Source organism: Pan paniscus, chromosome 4, assembly GCF_029289425.2.
Source record: "Pan paniscus chromosome 4, NHGRI_mPanPan1-v2.0_pri, whole genome shotgun sequence".
In the NCBI taxonomy this organism is placed as follows: Eukaryota; Metazoa; Chordata; class Mammalia; order Primates; family Hominidae; genus Pan; species Pan paniscus.
In genome coordinates, this window is record NC_073253.2 from 106,756,604 (window position 1) to 106,776,323 (window position 19,720).

At 36.6% G+C, this 19,720-nt stretch overlaps 1 protein-coding gene and 1 long non-coding RNA gene across 6 annotated transcripts in view; one reads left to right on the forward strand and one right to left on the reverse strand.

The window, feature by feature from the left end:
* Nucleotides 1–1,586: 1,586 nt before the first annotated feature.
* On the reverse strand, nt 1,587–17,628 carry STARD4 (StAR related lipid transfer domain containing 4). Of its 5 annotated transcripts, none has more exons than XM_008952100.5 (6): nt 17,490–17,628; nt 12,386–12,499; nt 11,389–11,438; nt 7,023–7,149; nt 6,063–6,177; nt 1,587–5,167 (listed from the first exon to the last, which is right to left on the reverse strand). In XM_008952100.5, exons 2-6 carry the CDS (start codon nt 12,488–12,490, stop codon nt 4,947–4,949), a joined length of 618 nt encoding a protein of 205 aa, XP_008950348.1. In that variant the 5' UTR covers nt 12,491–12,499; nt 17,490–17,628; the 3' UTR covers nt 1,587–4,946. The 5 variants fall into 5 exon arrangements, with proteins under 5 accessions (XP_008950348.1, XP_003826796.1, XP_014200465.1 ...); XM_003826748.4 differs by having other exon boundaries at nt 17,484–17,622; XM_014344979.4 differs by lacking the exon at nt 12,386–12,499 and having other exon boundaries at nt 17,484–17,576.
* Nucleotides 17,308–19,720, forward strand: part of LOC117980345 (uncharacterized) — a 210,739-nt gene continuing 208,326 nt past the window's right edge. The window contains exon 1 of the long non-coding RNA XR_010112216.1: nt 17,308–17,607. This is a non-coding gene — a long non-coding RNA (uncharacterized LOC117980345). The remainder of the gene's footprint in view (nt 17,608–19,720) is intronic.

Sequence of the window (19,720 nt, forward strand, 5' to 3'; positions counted from 1 at the left end):
TTCTTACACCTGAAATGTGCAGTTGAATCACTCCTTGAGTGTTTTCCCATTCTCTCAGATAAAATTATACTTTGAGTTTCATAGCCTTTTTTTAACACTGAGTGCTCACATATTTTCTGTTGAGTAAAATTATAAAATCACTAGAGTTAAAAGAGGATATTAGTAATCATTTAATCCAATAAGCTCACTTTATTAAAGAGAGCTATTATGCCCAAGAGAGGTAATGGCTTACCTAAGGTCACAGTGGCTGAAGAAGGAATAGACCAGGGTTGCCCAGCTCCTAGTCCAGTGCTCTCACTACCATTCAGGCTGCTATAATAAAATACCATAAACTGGGTGGCTTATCACAATTTATTTCTGACATTTCTGGCACAAGTCCAAGAACAGTCCTGCAGGTTTGGTATCTATGAGTGCCTGCTTCCTCACAGAGGATGCCTTCTTGCTGTGTCCTCATATGGCAGAAGGACCGAAGCATCTCACTTGGGCCTCTTCTATAAAGGTACTAATCACATTCATTAGGGTTACCTAATCAACTCTCAAAGCTTTTAAAACCATTATCTTAGAGGTTAGGATTTTAACATCTGCGTTTTAGGGGAACACAAATATTCAAACCATAGTACCAGATGTTTTATTAAATGAGGAAAGTAACTCCCTGCTTCACAGTCATATTTTCTATTACATACTTACCACAGACAGCATCCCTAACTGCCTTCTTATAACATAGATCGTGGGTGTCCTTGTAATCACTTTTAGTTTTTTTCAATTCCAAACAAAATATCATAATTCCTAATCAAGGTAACACAATTATTTCAACATGTGTACAATAAATCCTGTCCATAATTTACAAAGGCAGAATATATTATTTGTTCTGAATATGTAATAGCAAATGAAGATTCAGCAGTATTGTATAATAGCTAATATTATATGAGACACTGGCAGGAGAGATCAGCATGTGTGTTGTTAATTTGACTTTCCAGGTTTATATTTTCCTTTTGTAAGAATTCAGGAAGTTAAATTACATACTTTAAATTCAGGCATATGAAACTAAATAGTACTTAATGTTAAATTACAAAGATAATATCAATGACCAATTTTAAGAGTGTCTACAAATTTTTATTTTGTTTCATACCAATTTAAAAATAAATACATATTTTATTGATACTAATACATATTATTAGTTTAATAAATATTCTAGTTTTACATATTGGTTCACAAAAGAATTAAACTTCTTAAAAATAAAATCTATACTATAGCTTTTATTGAACTGCAAGAGATGAATTTTAATATTTAACTATACATGTAAAATCTGTAAAAAACAATACAATAATTTAAAAATTATAGTTCCAACTTCCTGTTTTTTGAAATTATTCTGATGTTTCTTCTACACTCAAGTCCCAACCTTCTCTACTTCTAGAAGTTGAATGAGAAAGACATGGAAGATACAGCAGGCAGGCAACACAGGTTCTAGGGGAAACCTGATCAAGCCCTTAGCTTCTCTAGTTCTGTTGATTTCTCTACAGGGTAGGGATCACTACAGTCCCATTTAATTAAAAGAAACTGGATTTAAAACACCTGATTCTAAGGACGGTGGTACACTCTTGAGAAAAGAGGTAAAGCTTTTATTTGTATGAAAGGCAATTACTCAGCCCTAAAAGCTCAACAGACAATTAAGGGCTTAAATTATACAATGTTTTCCCATCTTCTCCAGATACAACCTCAATTACATAGTTTTTTAGCTTGAGATATTAATTGAATTCAGCATGATTGTTGATAAAATGCCCTTTGGTTAGAAAAGGAGGAGGAGAGAGAAGGGAGGGGAAGGAAAAAAATTCTATTAACCAGGAGATATTGTACAGATAGAAATCTACAATTTCAAATATATCCAACCTGAATGAACACTGAAATAAAAAGATTTTTAAGATTTACAAGCTCCCTAGTACTTTAGCAATTTATCTTATAGATTAGTTAACTACAGAATACTAGATTCTCATTATTTTTTTTTGAGTACTGTTTTAAACTTTAAGGGTTAACTAAGAGTTATCAACACAAACTAATATTTCATGCAAAAGTATCACTTTTATAATAATCTTTTTCTTGTATGAAACTAATTTCCTTAAAAAATAGCTACTATATACTGAAAACAGTATTATGCCAAATATTTCCCATATACACAAGTTTCTAATACATACTACCTACAAGCTACAGAATAGTCAACCATTTAACAAGAAGGCAGATTATATTCTTTCATTTCACCAACTGCCATATCAAAAGTTACTTATCTTTGAAGGAAAATATTTGCTGGCAATAATTTTATCTCATTGACAACTGATTTATATCTAAAGTTTAGATGTCCTATTTATCAAGCAATGAAGGCTCTAGAGACTAACAAAGATTTCCATTTAAGATATTATTCCATATTATTGTCTATTTCATCTTACTACAAGACAAATTAATAAATATGCTATAGGACTGTGCTATTCAATACAGTATCCACTGGCCTCATGTGGCTAATGAGCACTTAAAATGTGGCTTGCCCAAATTTGTAAAATGCATCCCAGATTTCAAAAAATTAGTACAAGAAATAGTACAAACTATCAGAATAAATCTTTACATCAATTACATGTTAAAATGATAACATTTTGGATGTATTGAGTTAAATAAAATGTTAAAATTAACTTCAGCTGTTTATTTTTATTTTTTAATGTGGCTTCTAGAATTTTTTAATTACATATATCACTTACATTATTGTTCTATCCTACAGCATTGCTATAGAAGCAGCGGACTCAATTATTTATGTTAATATCCATCCCAACCCACATCATTAAGCTTTTTTATCATTATAGTATGAGATAACATATTTAATACATGATCACAAGATTCCTGAGCTTAGAATCATGAACACCTCCACTCTTAAAAATGAAACCAAACATAACCTGCTGTAATTATCCTGGCAACAGTGATAAACTTTAGATTTGTGTTAGGTATGGGTCTGCAAAAAAGACAAAAGGAATCTTTTGGAATGATGGAAACGTTCTAAATCCAGATTGTGCTGATGGCTGCATAGTTCTACATATGTATTAAAAAAAAATCACTGAATTAGATACTTAAAAGTGGGTAAATTACATAATATGTAAATTATATATCAATAAAGCTGTTTTTGTTTTTTTAAAGTACACAGCTAGAGCCCAGCAGATCTAAGGGGCCATCTAGAAGCTGCACATACATTTTAGGTGATTCAAACATAATTTTTAAATTTATCATTCTCACAATGAAAATGTTTCCATGAGGGTAATTTTACCTAGAGTGGGTCCATGTTTAACAGTGAATTATGTAATTACTTATTGGAGGTATATGTTGATAAGGACAAAGAGAGCACTAGAGTAGAGATAGTGGGCAGTTTATTTGCTTTTAGGGACATCCAGTTCAGGAAATAATAGCCCTTATAGTAATGTGTACTATCTTGTCACAAATCCCTTACTCAAGTTAGGCACCTTTGGAATTTCACCATCCTAGATAGAACAGTAGAATATGAGACTTCCTACTCTACGCTAATAAAAACAAATAAAAAATAGATGAAGTCAAAACTAACATTTACCAATTTCCATGAGAAACTGAAACTAAACTACTGAGTTTTCTTTCACTATTGCAGAACAAAAAAAAAGAAGAAACCTAGTAATTCAAAAGTACATTCAATTTAGAAAAGGATCCTGGTAATTAATAAATCATTAAGAATATAGAATCCTTTGTGCATTCCTTCTGTCAGATCTTGATCAATCTAGATACTATGAGATAATTCACCATGAACATTGTGCTGCTGCCACCTTTTGTTTTTTGAAATCTATCATCACCAGTGGCAAAAAATAAATAAAAACAAAAGCAAAAAACAGCTTCACTGTTCCACTTTGTCAAAATGGGTATGAAGAACTTTGATTTATTCTTTCTTTACACTCAAGAAAACACAATAAAGTAAAACACAGATCAAACTACCATGCACTTGAAACACTATATACCTTTCTGCATTTCATGTCTTGTTTAGCATGTATTTCAGGGCTCACTTTACCCATATTAACAACAACAAAACAGTAGACACAGGAATACTAACACATAAACAACTAACATTAAACACGGAAATGGATTTCGAGATGTGTGCATGTACACAAAAAAATATATACAAAGATTTGCCTGGACACCTGAATTGCCTCAAGTTCCCATTTTAGAAGTAAACTAGATGGAGAGTTCAAAACCCAAAGTCATTTAGAATGTGAAAATCATTTAGAAATTCTCACTTAAGGCACCCACAGAATTAGGGGACCCACAATACTCAATTCTAATCATTATAAAATGATATCTAGGCACTTGGGTAAATCTAAGACTGTATTTGTTCTAGTTACAGACTGATGCTTTTAAGAGTCTCAAGATAAGTCTTGGACACCAACTGAATTCCACATTTTAAACTGGGGCCAGGCATGGTGGCTCACGCTTATAATCCCAACACTTTGGGAGGCTAAGGTGGGGAATGACTTGAGGCCAGGAGTTCAAGACCAGCCTGGGCAACACAGTGTGACCACATCTCTACAAAAAATTAAACAAAAATTAGCCATGCATAGTGGCGTGCACCTGTATTCCCAGCTATTCAGGAGGCTGAGGTAGAATAACCCCTTGAGCGGTCAGATCAAAGCTGCAGTGAGCTGTGATCATACCACTGCCCTCCAGCATGGGCAACAGAGTGAGAACCTGTCTCAAAATTAAAAAAAAAAAAAAAAGTGAAAATGCCCTCTCTTACATAGCTATTTACTTTAGGAATAAAACCAAACATTGTACTAGTGAACCAAAAACATTTCAAATTTTTCTACCGGCTATGCAGAAAAGTGGAATCAATGATTTTTACAGGCCATGTAGCTGAGAGAGTTATCTGTAGTACTACAAGTTTGAATGTATTTTGCCTCTCATAAAGCTTTTCGTAAATCACCATAGAAGTTGGTTAAAGTGCTTGCCATGGCTGTATCTACCGCAGACTGAGGAATCATCCCACGCAGATCTGTCTGAATATATCCTGTCAAAAGACTCTGGTTTGGGTTGTCCTTAAGTGGAACACAAAACCAACCACAGGGATGGTTATATCCTCGAACAAATTCTGGTCTCTTTTCATCCCAGTCAAGACTTATTCCTATAAGGCAATTTTTAAAATGGCACTATTAATAGCAATAACTGACATAAAACTCTCATTTTAAGATATTACCAGAATTCTTATTTAAATATTTATTCTTATCCATATAGATGAAAATTAAATCCCAAAGTGACCATGGCAGAGTGAAAAAGAGACTTACCAAGGAGAATTCTGACAAGAGGTTGGCAGATAGGTAATGGGGAAACTTTTAATCCTTTCAGAATACATGACATCATATCATCTTAGTACTCCTTGGAAGCTACAAATCTTGGTTGCAGTACCCAGGCCTTGAGGTGCCAATAATCAAATCCATGGTACCGTAACTATTCCCCACAGCGACTACCATATTATAGTTTGGTACTGGCTAGTTAAGAATAAACAAGTAGATGTTTACTTACAACTGCTAACTTAAGTATATACTATATACAAAATAATATTAATTTACCTATAGGTACGTTTTAGAAAACAGGAGCCTTCCAGTGGCAGTATTTTTAATCTTGAAAAGAAAAATACAACACAGCTCAAGGAAGGAAGAATATTCTAAGACACACCAAATCTAGTACTTCTATGTGTATGACCAAGAAACTGTTTTCTGAGAGTGGCTTAGAAGAAAATCCATTTACTAGAACCCTTTCTTAGAGGCAGTCATGTGATCCACATTTGCTACCTCTGACCTAGAGGATACTGTGTAACTGGGAACAAAAACTTATCAGAAGGGTTTCAAAACTCTTTTGATATTGCTATTTTACTACCTAGAGTTTAGCACTTGCAAAAAATGTTAGTGATTACAGAGTCAGAGTTGAAAATATATCTCACAAGGAAAGAAACATCCAGCCAAGAAAACACAAATATTTAAACCATACTGAAAAAAAGCATAACATGTTGAGATTATTACCACAAGATAAAAGCCCTTCTTTATAGCCCACAGTATAGGAGAAATCAACAAATTCTCTTGGGGAAATTATATTCCAAAGCTGACCAGCAGTAGTGTAACGCATCACACAGCAATTCTGAAAAAGAAGAGGTAAGACAAGTGTTACTACTATAGGAAACATACATAGCTTCATATATCATAAACTTATCTCTGGAAAGAAACTAATATTTATTTAAAATGTTTCATAATTATAATAATTCTTACACTGATTCTGACAGGTCTAGATCTCTATTCTAAATCTCACTGCTATTGGATGGCCATGAAGAAGATATATAATCAAAATACAGAGGTACAAGTTATCCAGTATCCAAATATCTAATTAAATGCAGTTGTCTTATTCTATGTAACATTCCAAATGGAATTAGGGATGTAGACTGTTTCAGTGTTTAAGATCAAATCCACAAATACTTTGACTACAACATCAAACATTTTAATTAAAAAACTCAAACATTAAGCAATGAATTAATAAAAATAGAAACAGGGCAGGTCATTTTGGCTATATAATTTTAGAATATCTAAGGTGGCATTTTTATCTTTGGTCATTGATGTTGGCTTAGTATTAATGGAAAAGCTGCACACATTCACCTAGAAACCTAAATATGATGGTGGTGTTTTCAGAATTTTAGATTTCAGAATCTTAACTAAAGTTTTACAATGAAGGATGCTGAATATAGTTTTAAGCAGCAAGGGTATAGCTACTGTGGAAAACAAACTCAGTCTAACACTCATTAATTAGTATGAGGAAACACAAACTTTTTAAGAGGCAGCATGGGACTCCCCTGTGATATCTTTGTCGTGACTGCTATTCTCAAAGCAATGAATATAAGTGTGTACAAATGCTCATGCTCACATGCTCTGGCTCACTCATGCCCTCCCTCATGCACATACACACAGTCTAAAGTAATGTTTCTAAATAGATACCTCTTCAAAGTTCTCCAGAATATCCAAAGAAGTCATCAAGCTGTCCCAATCCAAACGACAAGGCCCTGGGCGTATATGGTCTATTATACTATTGACAAGGTCATCTATAACACCTTGGGCTTTGTAGCTGGAGAAAAAAAGTTTAAGTCAACTGCTGTTACAATAAAAAAATTTCAGCACACCCTTATAGTGCATAGCTAACTTTGAAAGTAAGGATAAAAATTAGGCCGGGTAGGGTGGCTCATGTCTGTAATCCCAGCATTCTGGGAGGCTGAGGCGAGTGGATCACTTGACGTCAGGAGTTCAAGACCAGCGTGGCCAACGTGGCAAAAACCTGTCTCTACTAAAATTACAAAAATTAGCCAGGCATGGTGGCATGCGCCTGTAGTCCCAGCTAGTTGGGAGGCTGAGGCAGGAGAATCACTTGAACCCCGGAGGTGGAGGTTGCAGTGAGCCAAGATCATGCCACTGCACTCCAGCCTAGGCGACGGAGTGAGATTCCATCTCAAAAAATAAAATAAAAATAAAAGAATAAAAATTAATGAAGGGTGGGCCAGGCATGGTGGCTCATGCCTGTAATCCCAGCACTTTGGGAGGCCAAGGCGGGCAGATCACCTGAGGTAGGGAGTTTCAGACCAGGCTGATCAAGATGCAGAAACCCAGTCTGTACTAAAAATACAAAATTATCCAGGCATGGTGGCTCCTGCCAGTAATCCCAGCTACTTGGGAGGCTGAGGCAGGAGAATCGTTTGAACCTGGGAGGCGGAGGTTGAGGTGAGCCGAGATCACGCCATTGCACTCCAGCCTGGGCAACAAGAGTGAAATTCAAATGAATTTTTGAGTGAAATCTCAAAAAAAATAATAATAATGAAGGGTTTTTTTTTTCTAAAGGGAATAAATCCCAATAACTTTTCTGATAAATTACATTCTACCGGTTACTGTTATCAGCATGTACCCTTCGTCCTCAAATCTAATAAGAGAACTGAGGGCTATACTATGTGTCATAATGAAGATAATAAAGTCCCTTCATGTAATAACATAGCCAAAAACAGTTTATAGAATGCCATAAGGTTTCCATTTATTTTTATATTCTTTCCTCAGTTATCCTCTGACATACTAGTACATGAATATTTTTACCCTGACTTTTAAAAACTTTTTATTAGGAACAGAGAAATAGGCCAATAGAACAGAACACCAAGGAACTGACTCATAAATATGTCAGAACTTGACATATTTCAAAGGCAGCATCACTTATCAGTGGGGAAAAATGTACAATTCCATAAATGGTGTGCCTAGATTCAATAGTTATCCTTATGGAGAAAATAAAACTTAGATTCCTATTTCTACCACTCATAATAATTAATTCCAGATAAATTAAATATCTGTGTAAAACATGTAAAATGGGCCAGGCGCGGTGGCTCATGCCTGTAATCCCAGCACTTTGGGAGGCCGAGGTGGGCGGACCACGAGGTCAGGAGATTGAGACCATCCTGGCCAACATGGTGAAACCCCGTCTCTACTAAAAATACAAAAATTAGCTGGGTGTGGTGGCGCATGCCTATAGTCCCAGCTGCTTCGGAGGCTGAGGCAGGAGAATAGCTTGAACCAGGTAGTCGGAGGCTGCAGTGAGCTGAGATTGCGTCACTGCACTCCAGCCTGGCGACACAGCGAAACTCCATCTCAAACAAACAAAAAAACACATAAAATGAAAAACTTTAAAATTTTGAGAAAAATATACAAGATACCATTTTTGTGACCTCAGAGTACAGGGGGATTTCTTGAATATGTAAAACACAGAAAAACACAAATAATACAAAAGATCAATTAAAATTAAAAACATGCATACCACACAAGAAAAAATAAGTCATTTTTTAAAACTAGCCACACACTGGGAGAAGGTAGTGTAACACATATAAACAGAATTATTATACAGGATATATGAATAACTCCTATAAACCAATGAGAAAAAGAAAATCCAAAGAAAAGATGTGCAAAGGACATGGTAAGACTGACCTGAAATGTCAAGAAATATACAAAAGATTTCAACTTCACTAGTAATCAAGTAAATACTAACAAGAACAATCTGATTAATACCTCTCAGACTGACAGAGATTAAAAACTCGTAAGTAGTGAATGGAGGGGGATGAGAATCCTGAAACTGCTACTTTAGAGAGCAAGTTGGTAATGTCTAGTAAGGTTGGAAGATATACATCCCTAAGACCCAAAGAAAATTACACGTGTGCACAAAGAGATATATACGAAGAGGTTTACTATCGCATTGTATTTTATAGAGAAAAATTGACAACAGCCTAAAAATCTATCAATAGGTGAATCTACAAACATAGATAAAAACATTGTGGTATATTCACATAGAGGGAAAATAATGGATTTACATATGACAACATGGCTAAATCCTGAGAACATAATATTTAATAAAAAAGGCAAATTACTAAATAAAATATGTACATACAAAGACATACACATGAATATAAAAAACACACCAAATAATGCTTTTCATTGTTTATGGATATATAAATATATGGTCAAAGTATGAAACAGGAACAACACACATAACTTCAGGACAGCAGTTACTTCTGGAGATGAAAGAAAGGAGATGAAATAAGAAACTAGCTTCAGCTCTATCAGTACCTTTTTTTTTAAAAAGCATGTGAAGCTATTTAATCATTTTATAACTCAAGCCAAACTTATATTATCTCCCCCACCGTAAATCTGCTCTCTCATCTTGTATTCTTTAACTTGGGGTAGAAGGAGGTAAAACAAATTAATCTAGTCAAATTAGAAAATCTTAGATTCAACTATGGCTCTTCTTCTCTTAACCCCATTTCCATAGTCAGAACTTATCAGTCACTACGGTTTTATCAGGACGATTTCCTAAATGTAAAGTACTTAGAACAATATTTGGCTCTCAATAAATGTTGGTTATCATTGCCACCACCATCGCTATCATTAAATCTTTCACATGCATTTGCCCTTTTTGACTTCTGTGCTGCGGCCTCAGTTACAGCACTTTGTGTCCAACTCAACACATCAGGTCCTACCTCTTTTGATCACATATCCCTTTAAGACTCTGAAAAAGAAAAACCAGTGTTTCTCATATGTGTTTATGCAGTAGACATGCAATTCCTTCTGCCTAGAACATGAACTCTTTCATTCCTTAAGAAATACTTATTCTTCCCTTAAGTGTTAGCTCAAACATTAGTTCTCTATGAAGTATTTTCAGATCTCCAAGCATAAAGCTCCCTTGGCACTCTTGATATTTTCAACCCTCACTGGGAATTACTAATTTAAAGAATTAACTTCCATACTTGTTTACAATGCTTAATCCAACTCCAATTTCCCTGTCCTCATCATAAATATTGTAAAATTCATCTTTCTGGAAATGTTATCTTTGGCATTACACTTCAGAACATTCTGTATATACTAACAGGGTCCAGCAGTTTTATTTTGAAAAATGGCTGAGTCTTAAGGATGTGAACATTCTACTCCAAGTATGCAAGGCAGTTGTCTCTACAAGCTTTAAAAAACAATATATTATTTTCTTATGTTATTAAATAATATTCAAAAATGTGGTTTTTAAAGGCTATAGCATATTCTATCACAAATGTTTCCTATTGAATTGTCTCCTATTGATTATTCAGGTTTATAATTTTTAATATTATAAATAATGCTGTGATAGAAGAGCAAGTACTTAAATCACTGTTATCTTTCTGATACATTCTTCAAGATAAGTTCCTAAGATAAAATGTTCTACAGCACTGAGTAAATGTAGAATATTAGAAGGGTCATGTATACAATGCTAAGAAATTCAGATTTTAGCAGTCATTTTATATCATTATTTATGACCTCCTCACCACCAACTCAGTCTACAAAGGACACGGACATTTTTAAGGCTCTGAATTCATAAGCCCAATTTGCCTTCCGGAAAGTTAAAAAAAAATCACCAGGTGTGGTGGCTCATGCCTGCAATCCCAGCAATTTGGGAAACCAAGGCGGGATGTCAGGAGCTCAAGACCAGCCTAGCCGAGATAGTGAAACCCCATCTCTACTAAAAACTACAAAAAAAGTTAGCCAGGCACAGTGGCAGGTGCCTGTAATCCGAGCTACTCAGGAGGCTGAGGCAGAAGAATCGCTTGAACCCGGGAGGCAGAGGTTGCAGCGAGCTGAGATTGTGCCACCGCACTCCAGCCTGGGTGACAGAGTGAGACTCTGTCTCAAAAAAAAAAAAAAAAAAAAAAAAAGTTAACCCTTAAAAAGCTAAATCTTACTAGCAATGACTACTTAGTGACAATGGATATAAGTTTTGAAATGTCTTAAGAGCTATGTAAGTCTATAAAAAGTTACTTACAGATATCCATTAAATTCTTCTGAGGGTTTTCTCCAAACAGTTACATCTTTCTAGAAAAATAAAAACATTATATGGTAATAATTGCATAGGTGGAACCCTAGACACAAAACTGATAATTTTATAAGTCTATAGAATTTGTCTTTGCATTAAAATAAAACCAGTACATTTTCAGAATACATAAAAGTCATCTATACCATAAAAGGATTTGTATTTGAATTTCTTCTGTATCCTAAAGTTCTTCACATTGTACTTAAATTACAGACCTCCAAAGAATATTTTCAGTAGTATTTAATGATATCCAAACTGTAAGATTCAATGATGGCACTATCTTAGTCCAAACTTATCTATTTACCATTACTGATGCATTCAGACTCTAACACTAGGAACACTATTTCATTCTGACATTGTTCATAACTTTTAAAAAATTAAACAATTCACATTTATTAAGACAGTGTTACCATGAATTTGTCCCTACATTTTTTCCTCATCATTTCCCAAGTAATTCTGAATATCAGAATAGCTAGAGCACTTAACTAGAAGTGTCCTGGGTTCTAGAATTAGTTCTAGCAACACTCAAGTCACCTATGTAATAGTTTGGGCAAGTCACATTAGTAAAAAGGAATACTAACTAGCTACCTTCATAGGCTTTTTGATATACCTGAAACTATTCCAAACTCTCAAGTACTACACTTTCTTAAATGAATAATGATACATTTTATTTGCTGACTTAAGAGGCCATTCTTTAGGTTCTAGTTGCCATGAGCCTATTCTCTTGTCTAATATCCAAAGAGCTAATGAAAGCAGTATAGGATTACCACTGATGCATTTCTTCCTCTGTGTGACATTAGACTATCAACTTTATTAGCTCAATTATTTTTCTTGCATATCCATCCAAAGTATGGTCTTTGTCCATATTGTTCCATTTAATTTTAAAAGTCATCAACCAATTCATTAGATAGAAGATATACCCCAAATATAAGTAATTGAACTAATTTACCGTTTTCTTAGCAACTCGCCACTTATCTTCTTCAATGCTATGGTACTGGATGAGAGTGTTTTTAAGTTTAGTTGCAAAAGAAGCAACATCAGACAGGCCTTCCATTACTTCTCTCTGTTATGGAGACCAAGATTAGCATCAGCAAATACCACAGTTTGAGGCAATAGGCCAGTGGGTCTCGAATCTGGTTTCACAATATAATAACCTACCACAGCTATAAAAGATAGCTACCCTCACCCCAAATCAACTAATCATAATCTCTGAGAGTAGGACCCGGGCATAGTTTTTTTCTAATTGCTCCCAAGATGAATAACCCATAGCCAGAGGTGAGAATTACATATTTTTTACAATTAAAATCACTCATACAAAAAGTAGAAGAGAAGACAGGAGGAGGGGGAAGCGATTGTATCTCATATATGTGTGTGTGTGTGTGTATATATATATATATATATATATATATACACGCTGTTAACTCTCAAACATTTACCTCCAGTCCTCTTTGTTTCAATGAGCTCAAAAATCCCAGATCCAGAAGCCTACTTAAAGCTTCAAGCCTAAAGGGAATCTCTTGCCTCCCCTGGCTTCCCTCAATTTGTCACAGTATTCCTCATTTTAACAATTTACTATTAAAATGGCAATTGAGCCCAAGTTCTCAAGTCAAAAGGCTTGGAATTGCCCTTAATAAGAATAGGTTCCTTTTAACACCATCATACCTCATTGTCTACAGTATTCTACACTGGTTTTCTTTCTGTCCCTCAAACAGGCTAGCTTATCGCTGACTTGTGGTCTTTGATACAGCTAGATCCAAATCTTAGCATCACTAATAACAATGTAATGCCAATTTCAGTTTAAACCTCCTATCCTTCATAAAGCCTTCTTAAGTTACTATTACATCGTTATTTTCTTCATAGTGCTTATCATTATCTGACAATATAATAACTTATTTATAGGTGTATGATTCTACTCTTTGACCACCTCATTCCTAACTAATAGCATAGAGGTCTTTTTCTTATTCACCACTATAACTCCACCACCTAGAACACAGCCTGGCACATAGTAGGCCCTTATTTTGTTGATATGTTATTGTCTCAAAACAAGAATTACTTGGTCTTTGTCTTCTTTTGGTGCCAGGGCACCAATTTCTTAGCATAATTCCTACTTTTCACTATTCTATCTCTGTTCCTTCCATCTTCAGTAAAAGGCTAAAGAAGAAAAGAGTTTTAGGGGTAAAGTGGCCCATTACAGAACCATCAAATTGCTGGAAAGGAGGTCAAGAAAACATCTAAATGAAATCTCCTAATCTAAATGAAATCACCCTCTATGGGAATAAGGCTGCAGTTGTCAACTATGGATGCACACATCAGAATCACCTTTTTATGCTTTGTACTAGTTGTCGCTGCTTTTAGGTGTTAGATTTTAGGGCCCAGTGCCAAATAGTCTAATTCAGTGGCTTTGTTCTGGAATGGGCCTCAGAAATGTAGGTCCTTTAAAATAGTCTCACTAATTATTCTGTTGTCTAGCCAGAGATCAGAACTAACTGATCTAAAAATTAAAGTGACAGAAATAAATTAAGGTTGTAGCCAATATTTAAATACCACTAATTAGAGCATATAAGCCATTAAAATTTATAAATACTAAAATTATGTAGAAACATGGGAAAGTATACAAAGAAAATTCAATATAACTTTTAGGATCTATGTAAGTGATGCAAAATATATAATAAGTATAGATCCAATCCATGGATGAAAAGTTGATGAGCTCATTCAAAAAGTCTCTCAGTCAAGAATATACCTAATTTCCATTCAAGAGGCTGTCAACTTGATAGCCAGTACAATAACTTTATTCAAGAGTATGCCACAAACAAGCAGAAGTTCTTGCAGAAGGCTTGTAAAAGAGATTTAATTTATCTATTACAGGGATCACTATGATTAAACATATTCTTTAAACCCAAAGGTCACCTGCTAGGTTCCTGTGGTTGGCAGATAAGAGTATTTATGCAAAACTTTTTGATAGAAATCAAAGGTGAAACAGAAAGTTATTATTATCATAAGCAAACATTATCACTGGGCAAATCCAGTGCACGGAAAGTTACCTAGAAAGCTAGCTACCTAGAAGAGATGAGAATCTGCAACTTTAAGGTACTTGACTTAGTAATTCATACTGATCAGTATAAAGTTCAAGCTCCTTACTATAGCTTACAGGCCCTTTTATAATGTGGCATATTTTCATTACCTAATTTCCACTTATCTTTCCTGGATTCCCCTGAACCTGGGTTAGTTCCCCCTCCAATATTTTCTGACAGCAACTCTGTACTGTAATTATTCACTTGTTATCTTCTCCCGTTTAACTGTAAAATCTTTGGGGGGTAGGAAATCTGGCTTGTTCAATATTAATTCTCCTTACGTCTAGCACTCAGTAGGAACACAGTGAATAAAAAATGGAAAAATGTATAGACAATAAGCTACCATTCTCACTTATGGAAGACCTCAAGATATCTAAAGTATGCCCATTTATGCCAATCCTAGAGCTTCTGAATAACTAAAACTTCCTTTACCATAATGAAACACCATTTCTCAAGAAGGACTACTATTAAATATTTATCAAGCATCTATTATATACCAGGTCCTAGAACTACAGAAACAGATGGAATTCAGATTTTACTCTCAAATTGACTTATTCCACCCTTAAGCTTTAACAGAAATAACAACAACAAAAACTAAAACATTAAAAAATTCTATTAATAGCCTTTTTAAGAGTGGTGCAGTGGGAGGTAGGAAAGGAAGAGAAAGAAGTACAAAATCAGAAAGCTCTCTCTGATTAAATATGTCCAGCAATGTATTTAACCAAACAGTTAAGTCTTGCATGGATTATTTTCATCAAGATTAAGTCCATAATGAAATAATCATTGCCATCAAAACTGCTACCTCTGTGTAAACAGGCATAATTGAGCATTTCTCAAAATATTAATATATTCTAGAACCAAGAGGGTTGGGGGAGATGGGTTATCAAGGTCTTGGCTCTCTCTCCTAATATAACAGGGTACTGACATTAATTGAGAGGAAAACACTTAATTTTCCCTCCTGCAATCTCCAACTGTGGAGAATGTCAGGTAAATGTTTTAAATGCCATTCTGAACCCATTCTGAACTTCCTTTTACTAATTCAGTCTTTTATTCCCTTATCTTGACCTTATATCAGGAAATTATCCAACTCTAACATTTACATGTCAGAGAGAACAGGCACCACTTAACCTTATCAGAATATAATAGGTTCATATAAAAGATTTTATACTCTTGTCAGTCCCATGGCCAAATGCTGAGTAATGTCCACCTCCATGTTTTTCCTTTAATCTTTTTGTTCATGTTTTCTATGCCCATGCTTTTGAAGCTATCACTAGTGGTGATAGTGGCTGCCATCATAGGGAGGGCAGCTGTCTCAAGTTACTTTTCTTGAGGCCATCTATCAGCACCATAGTCTTGACCAATCCAACTCCAATTATTCTCAAATATCTGTCACAGTGAGATGGCATAGGTTCTATTTTAAATATGGAACATAATAAAACATTTAACCTGTAATGTAAAGTGAATGCCATAAAAATCTGTTTGGACTTTTGTAGTACGACTAGGTCAGAATTCACTTGTTAAAGAAATGCAGGTATCAGAACGGTCTAACCTTGCATTACTTGATTAATATGGTTTTCACTTCCGTCAACAGCTTCAGTTTAACATGCCATGGACTTTCCCCAATGTCGTACAAACCAAAGCTTTGTAAATTAAATTATATTTTCTAACTAACATAAAAATTTCAGCATATGCTTGATTTCCAATCAATGTTGAACTGTTAAGTTTTCTAACTCAGACAAGTACAGCAGCTTCTCATTTTTTGAGACTGGCTCTGGCAGGAGCTCACTATTTAAAGAAATGCAACATGGAAGTATATTTCTACAATATGAATAGTGAGCCAACTTACTGTTCAATCCCCAATGCTCTAATACTTGATTAAAAAAAAAACCTAATGCTCTGTACTTGATTTTAAAAAATAACAATAACTAACATTTATTGATCACTTACTACATGGTCAGTCCTTCTGGCTGCTTTACATTGCATTTATTTTATTTAATCCTCACAACAGTAATAGTCCTCCTTGAGAAACTGTGTTTCATTATGGTAAAGGAATTTTAGTTATTCAGAAGCTCTAGGATTGGTGTAAATGGGCATACTTTAGATATCTTGAGGTCTTCCATAAGTGAGAATAGTAGCTTAATGTCTATACATTTTCCCTGTTTTACAGAAAGGGAAAATAGCAACAGGAAGGTTGAGTCACTTGTCCAAGATCACACAGTTCATAAGTGATGGAGCCAGAATTCCAACCCAGGGCGTCTGACTTCAGAGCCTAAAGCTCTCTCTTGTAAAACTGTGGAAGCTGATCACAGGCTGGAAAAGACTTCATATAAAAAACCTGGGCCCACCAAATATTTGTCAAGTTTTGTCCTGGCTGCTGAACCTAAAAATCTAAGGTAATCTTTCTCAAGTGTAAATTCGGGAAAACAATGACACTGATTTGGTGAGAAATTATTTGAGTTAATACATTTAGCAGGGACCTTGGAAGGCAGTAAGCCCTGGGAAAACTTTGTCTCTTGTCTTTGGCATCACCTCCGCGAAGCCTGGTGGGACGCGGCTGCCCCTGCGCTGTCTGTGCACCTTCTAAGAACCAGGAAGCGCGGTGACCTCCAAAGAACAGGACTGTCCCAAATCAAGCGGGATTACCACCGCCCCTCTCCCATTTAACAGCTGAGGACACTGAGGTCTAATGGGTTCCAAGTACTTAAATAGGTGAGCGGCGTGCAGGGGCGAGTTGCAAGCCCTGGGATCCTTCCAGCTCGCCGCTTCCCCTCCCAGGGGCTCAGGTTTCTCTTTCATCTGTGAGGTCCACTCCCGCCCGGACGCCGGGGCCCGCCATCCCCAACGTCCACCGCGAGCTCCCTAGATCCATGGTCTGGAGCAGGTCCAGAAGACGCACCTGGCAGGACGCCCCGGGCGCCACAGTCGCCCTCCCCACGGGCCACCCCAATCCTGCCGCGGCTCCGTGGCTCTCCTTACCTTTACCTGAGGTGAAGCAAGGACGTGGAAGCAGCCACGGCGCGCTACCAAGCACCTCACACCGCTCTCAACAGTACTGCTCAGCCTCCCGGCCCGCCGATGCGCAGGCGACAGCAGCCAACTTGTAAGTCACCGCTGGTCGCAGCCAACTGGAAGGCACCCAGCGCCTCAGGGCAAGGGGGGCCGAGCCCCCAGCCCCGCCCCCTGGCCCGATCCCGGGGGCTCCGGGGAAGGGGGGCTGAGAGGAGGTGGCCGGAACAACGTGCGCTTGTTCTGATTGGCTGGCGCGGGAGCGTGTGGAGGGCTGATTGGTCGCCGATAAATGGAATGATTCCGCGTGGGTGTGGGCTGGCCCGAGCCGCGCCAGGGTTCCCTGGATGTCTGGGGTTGCCTGCAGGTTTGGATTGGTTGGGTTGGGTTGTCCTGTGATCACTTAATTGTGAAAGAATTTTGTCAAGCAGTAAACCGACTGGGAGAAATTGAAACAGAAGGCGAAGTGAAGGATCACAGTGAGGGATAAGGTCCAAATTCATCCCGCTTGTGGATATCCTAGTATCTCGCAACTACGCTACTCCTCCCAGGACTAAAAGTCAAATAAGAAAAAGCGCCCATGCAGAGGAGGACGAGCTCTCTGCCTCCTGCTTAGCCTGACTCAGAACTGAGAAAGCTGGGAAGGAAAATGCATATAAACGAAAGTCCCTGCCACTATGTGAATTGACCTTTAGCCAAATACGTTTGTGTGTGTGTGTGTGGGGGGGTGCGTGTGTGTGTTTCCATCCTCAGATAAAGAGTTTAGAGGGCAACCTTAGAAGCAGAGAAAAGGAGGAGGTGTGACAAGTGGATTTAGCAACTGCACAGTGTTGGAGTTTCCATCTACTCGAACATGAGAAAGATTTCTTCCAGTGGCTGTGAAGTCACCCATCTGATGGGATGCTTGGCAAACAGTGAATTTCTTCCTTTGCCAGAGTAGCCATGATGCACTGATTAGCGAGGCTTGGTTTGTCTGCAAATTGCGTTTACTAAGATACGTAGTTTGAGAACCAAAAGCAGGGAAGAATGCAGTGCTACACCATTAGTGATTTCTGATAGACTTGCAATGAAAATAAATAATATTCCATAAATTTTTAAGTCGGCCTCACCAAAAGAATTACCAAATACTACTTGCTAGTTATTATTGGCCGATTTTTTTTACCTCCATCGTTTATATGTAAAATAATTTGTTTTATAATTTCGTGTGACATAATAATAGAAGAGTTCTTCGTGTGTTGTAAAGCTCCTTTCACTTAGGAATTATTGGCCAATTATTGAGGTGCTTTGGATGGATGGATGAATACGTAGATAAATAATTTGAAATGGTTGGGGAAAAGTGCTTTGTAATTAAGTTGTACCTACTTAATATCTCATTGAATCCTCTTAACAGCCCCCTAAGGTAGGTGTGTTTTACAGGCGAGGAGCCCCAGACATAAATCTTAAGGCAGGTTGCTTAATTACTGAGTGGAGAAACTGGAATTTGGCTGAGGTCTGCTGGACTCTGAAACTGGGCTCTTAGTCTCCATAAAATTCAGATGGTGCTTGGTAGCTCTTTGTCAAGGCACCTGTGAAGACCACTGGGACCATAAATGAAAGGCCTAATTCCTACTGTGAGGGTTTACACAGGTTTAATGGTGGAGAGGAATAAATCCACGTATCTATTTCAAAAAAGTAAAAAAGTTGTATCTGTCATTATTAGGATTCAGTTCTGGATACTTTGCTCAACAGTCTATATATTCTCTTGCAGGTTGCTGTAAAACATGTTTAAAACAAAATTAACTTGGCTTTTTTTTTTTTTTTTTTTTTGGACGGCGGGAGTCATTACATCACACTTATGCCCCCATGGGATTTCTTATCTTCCAGCCAGTTTCTGGGAGGTTTTTGTTTCTTTTGCTTTTGTTCTTCATCTGTTGCCATTTTTCTTGGTTAGAATGAAGTTTGGGTAATTGGAAGCCACTCTATCAAAGTGGAATGCTACTAACAGCAAAGCTTCAGATTCAGAAATACATATACAAATACATCATCTGGAGCTATTTTTGAGGGTTTAGTATGGTCCAAACACAGTGCTAAGCATTTTACATTTTACAGCAATGCCTGAAAATAGGCATGTACTATTACTATTTTCATTATACACATGAGAGAACTGTAGTATGTAACACAACAGATAGATCTCCCCTACAAATAGTTTGAAAATGGGAAAATAAGGT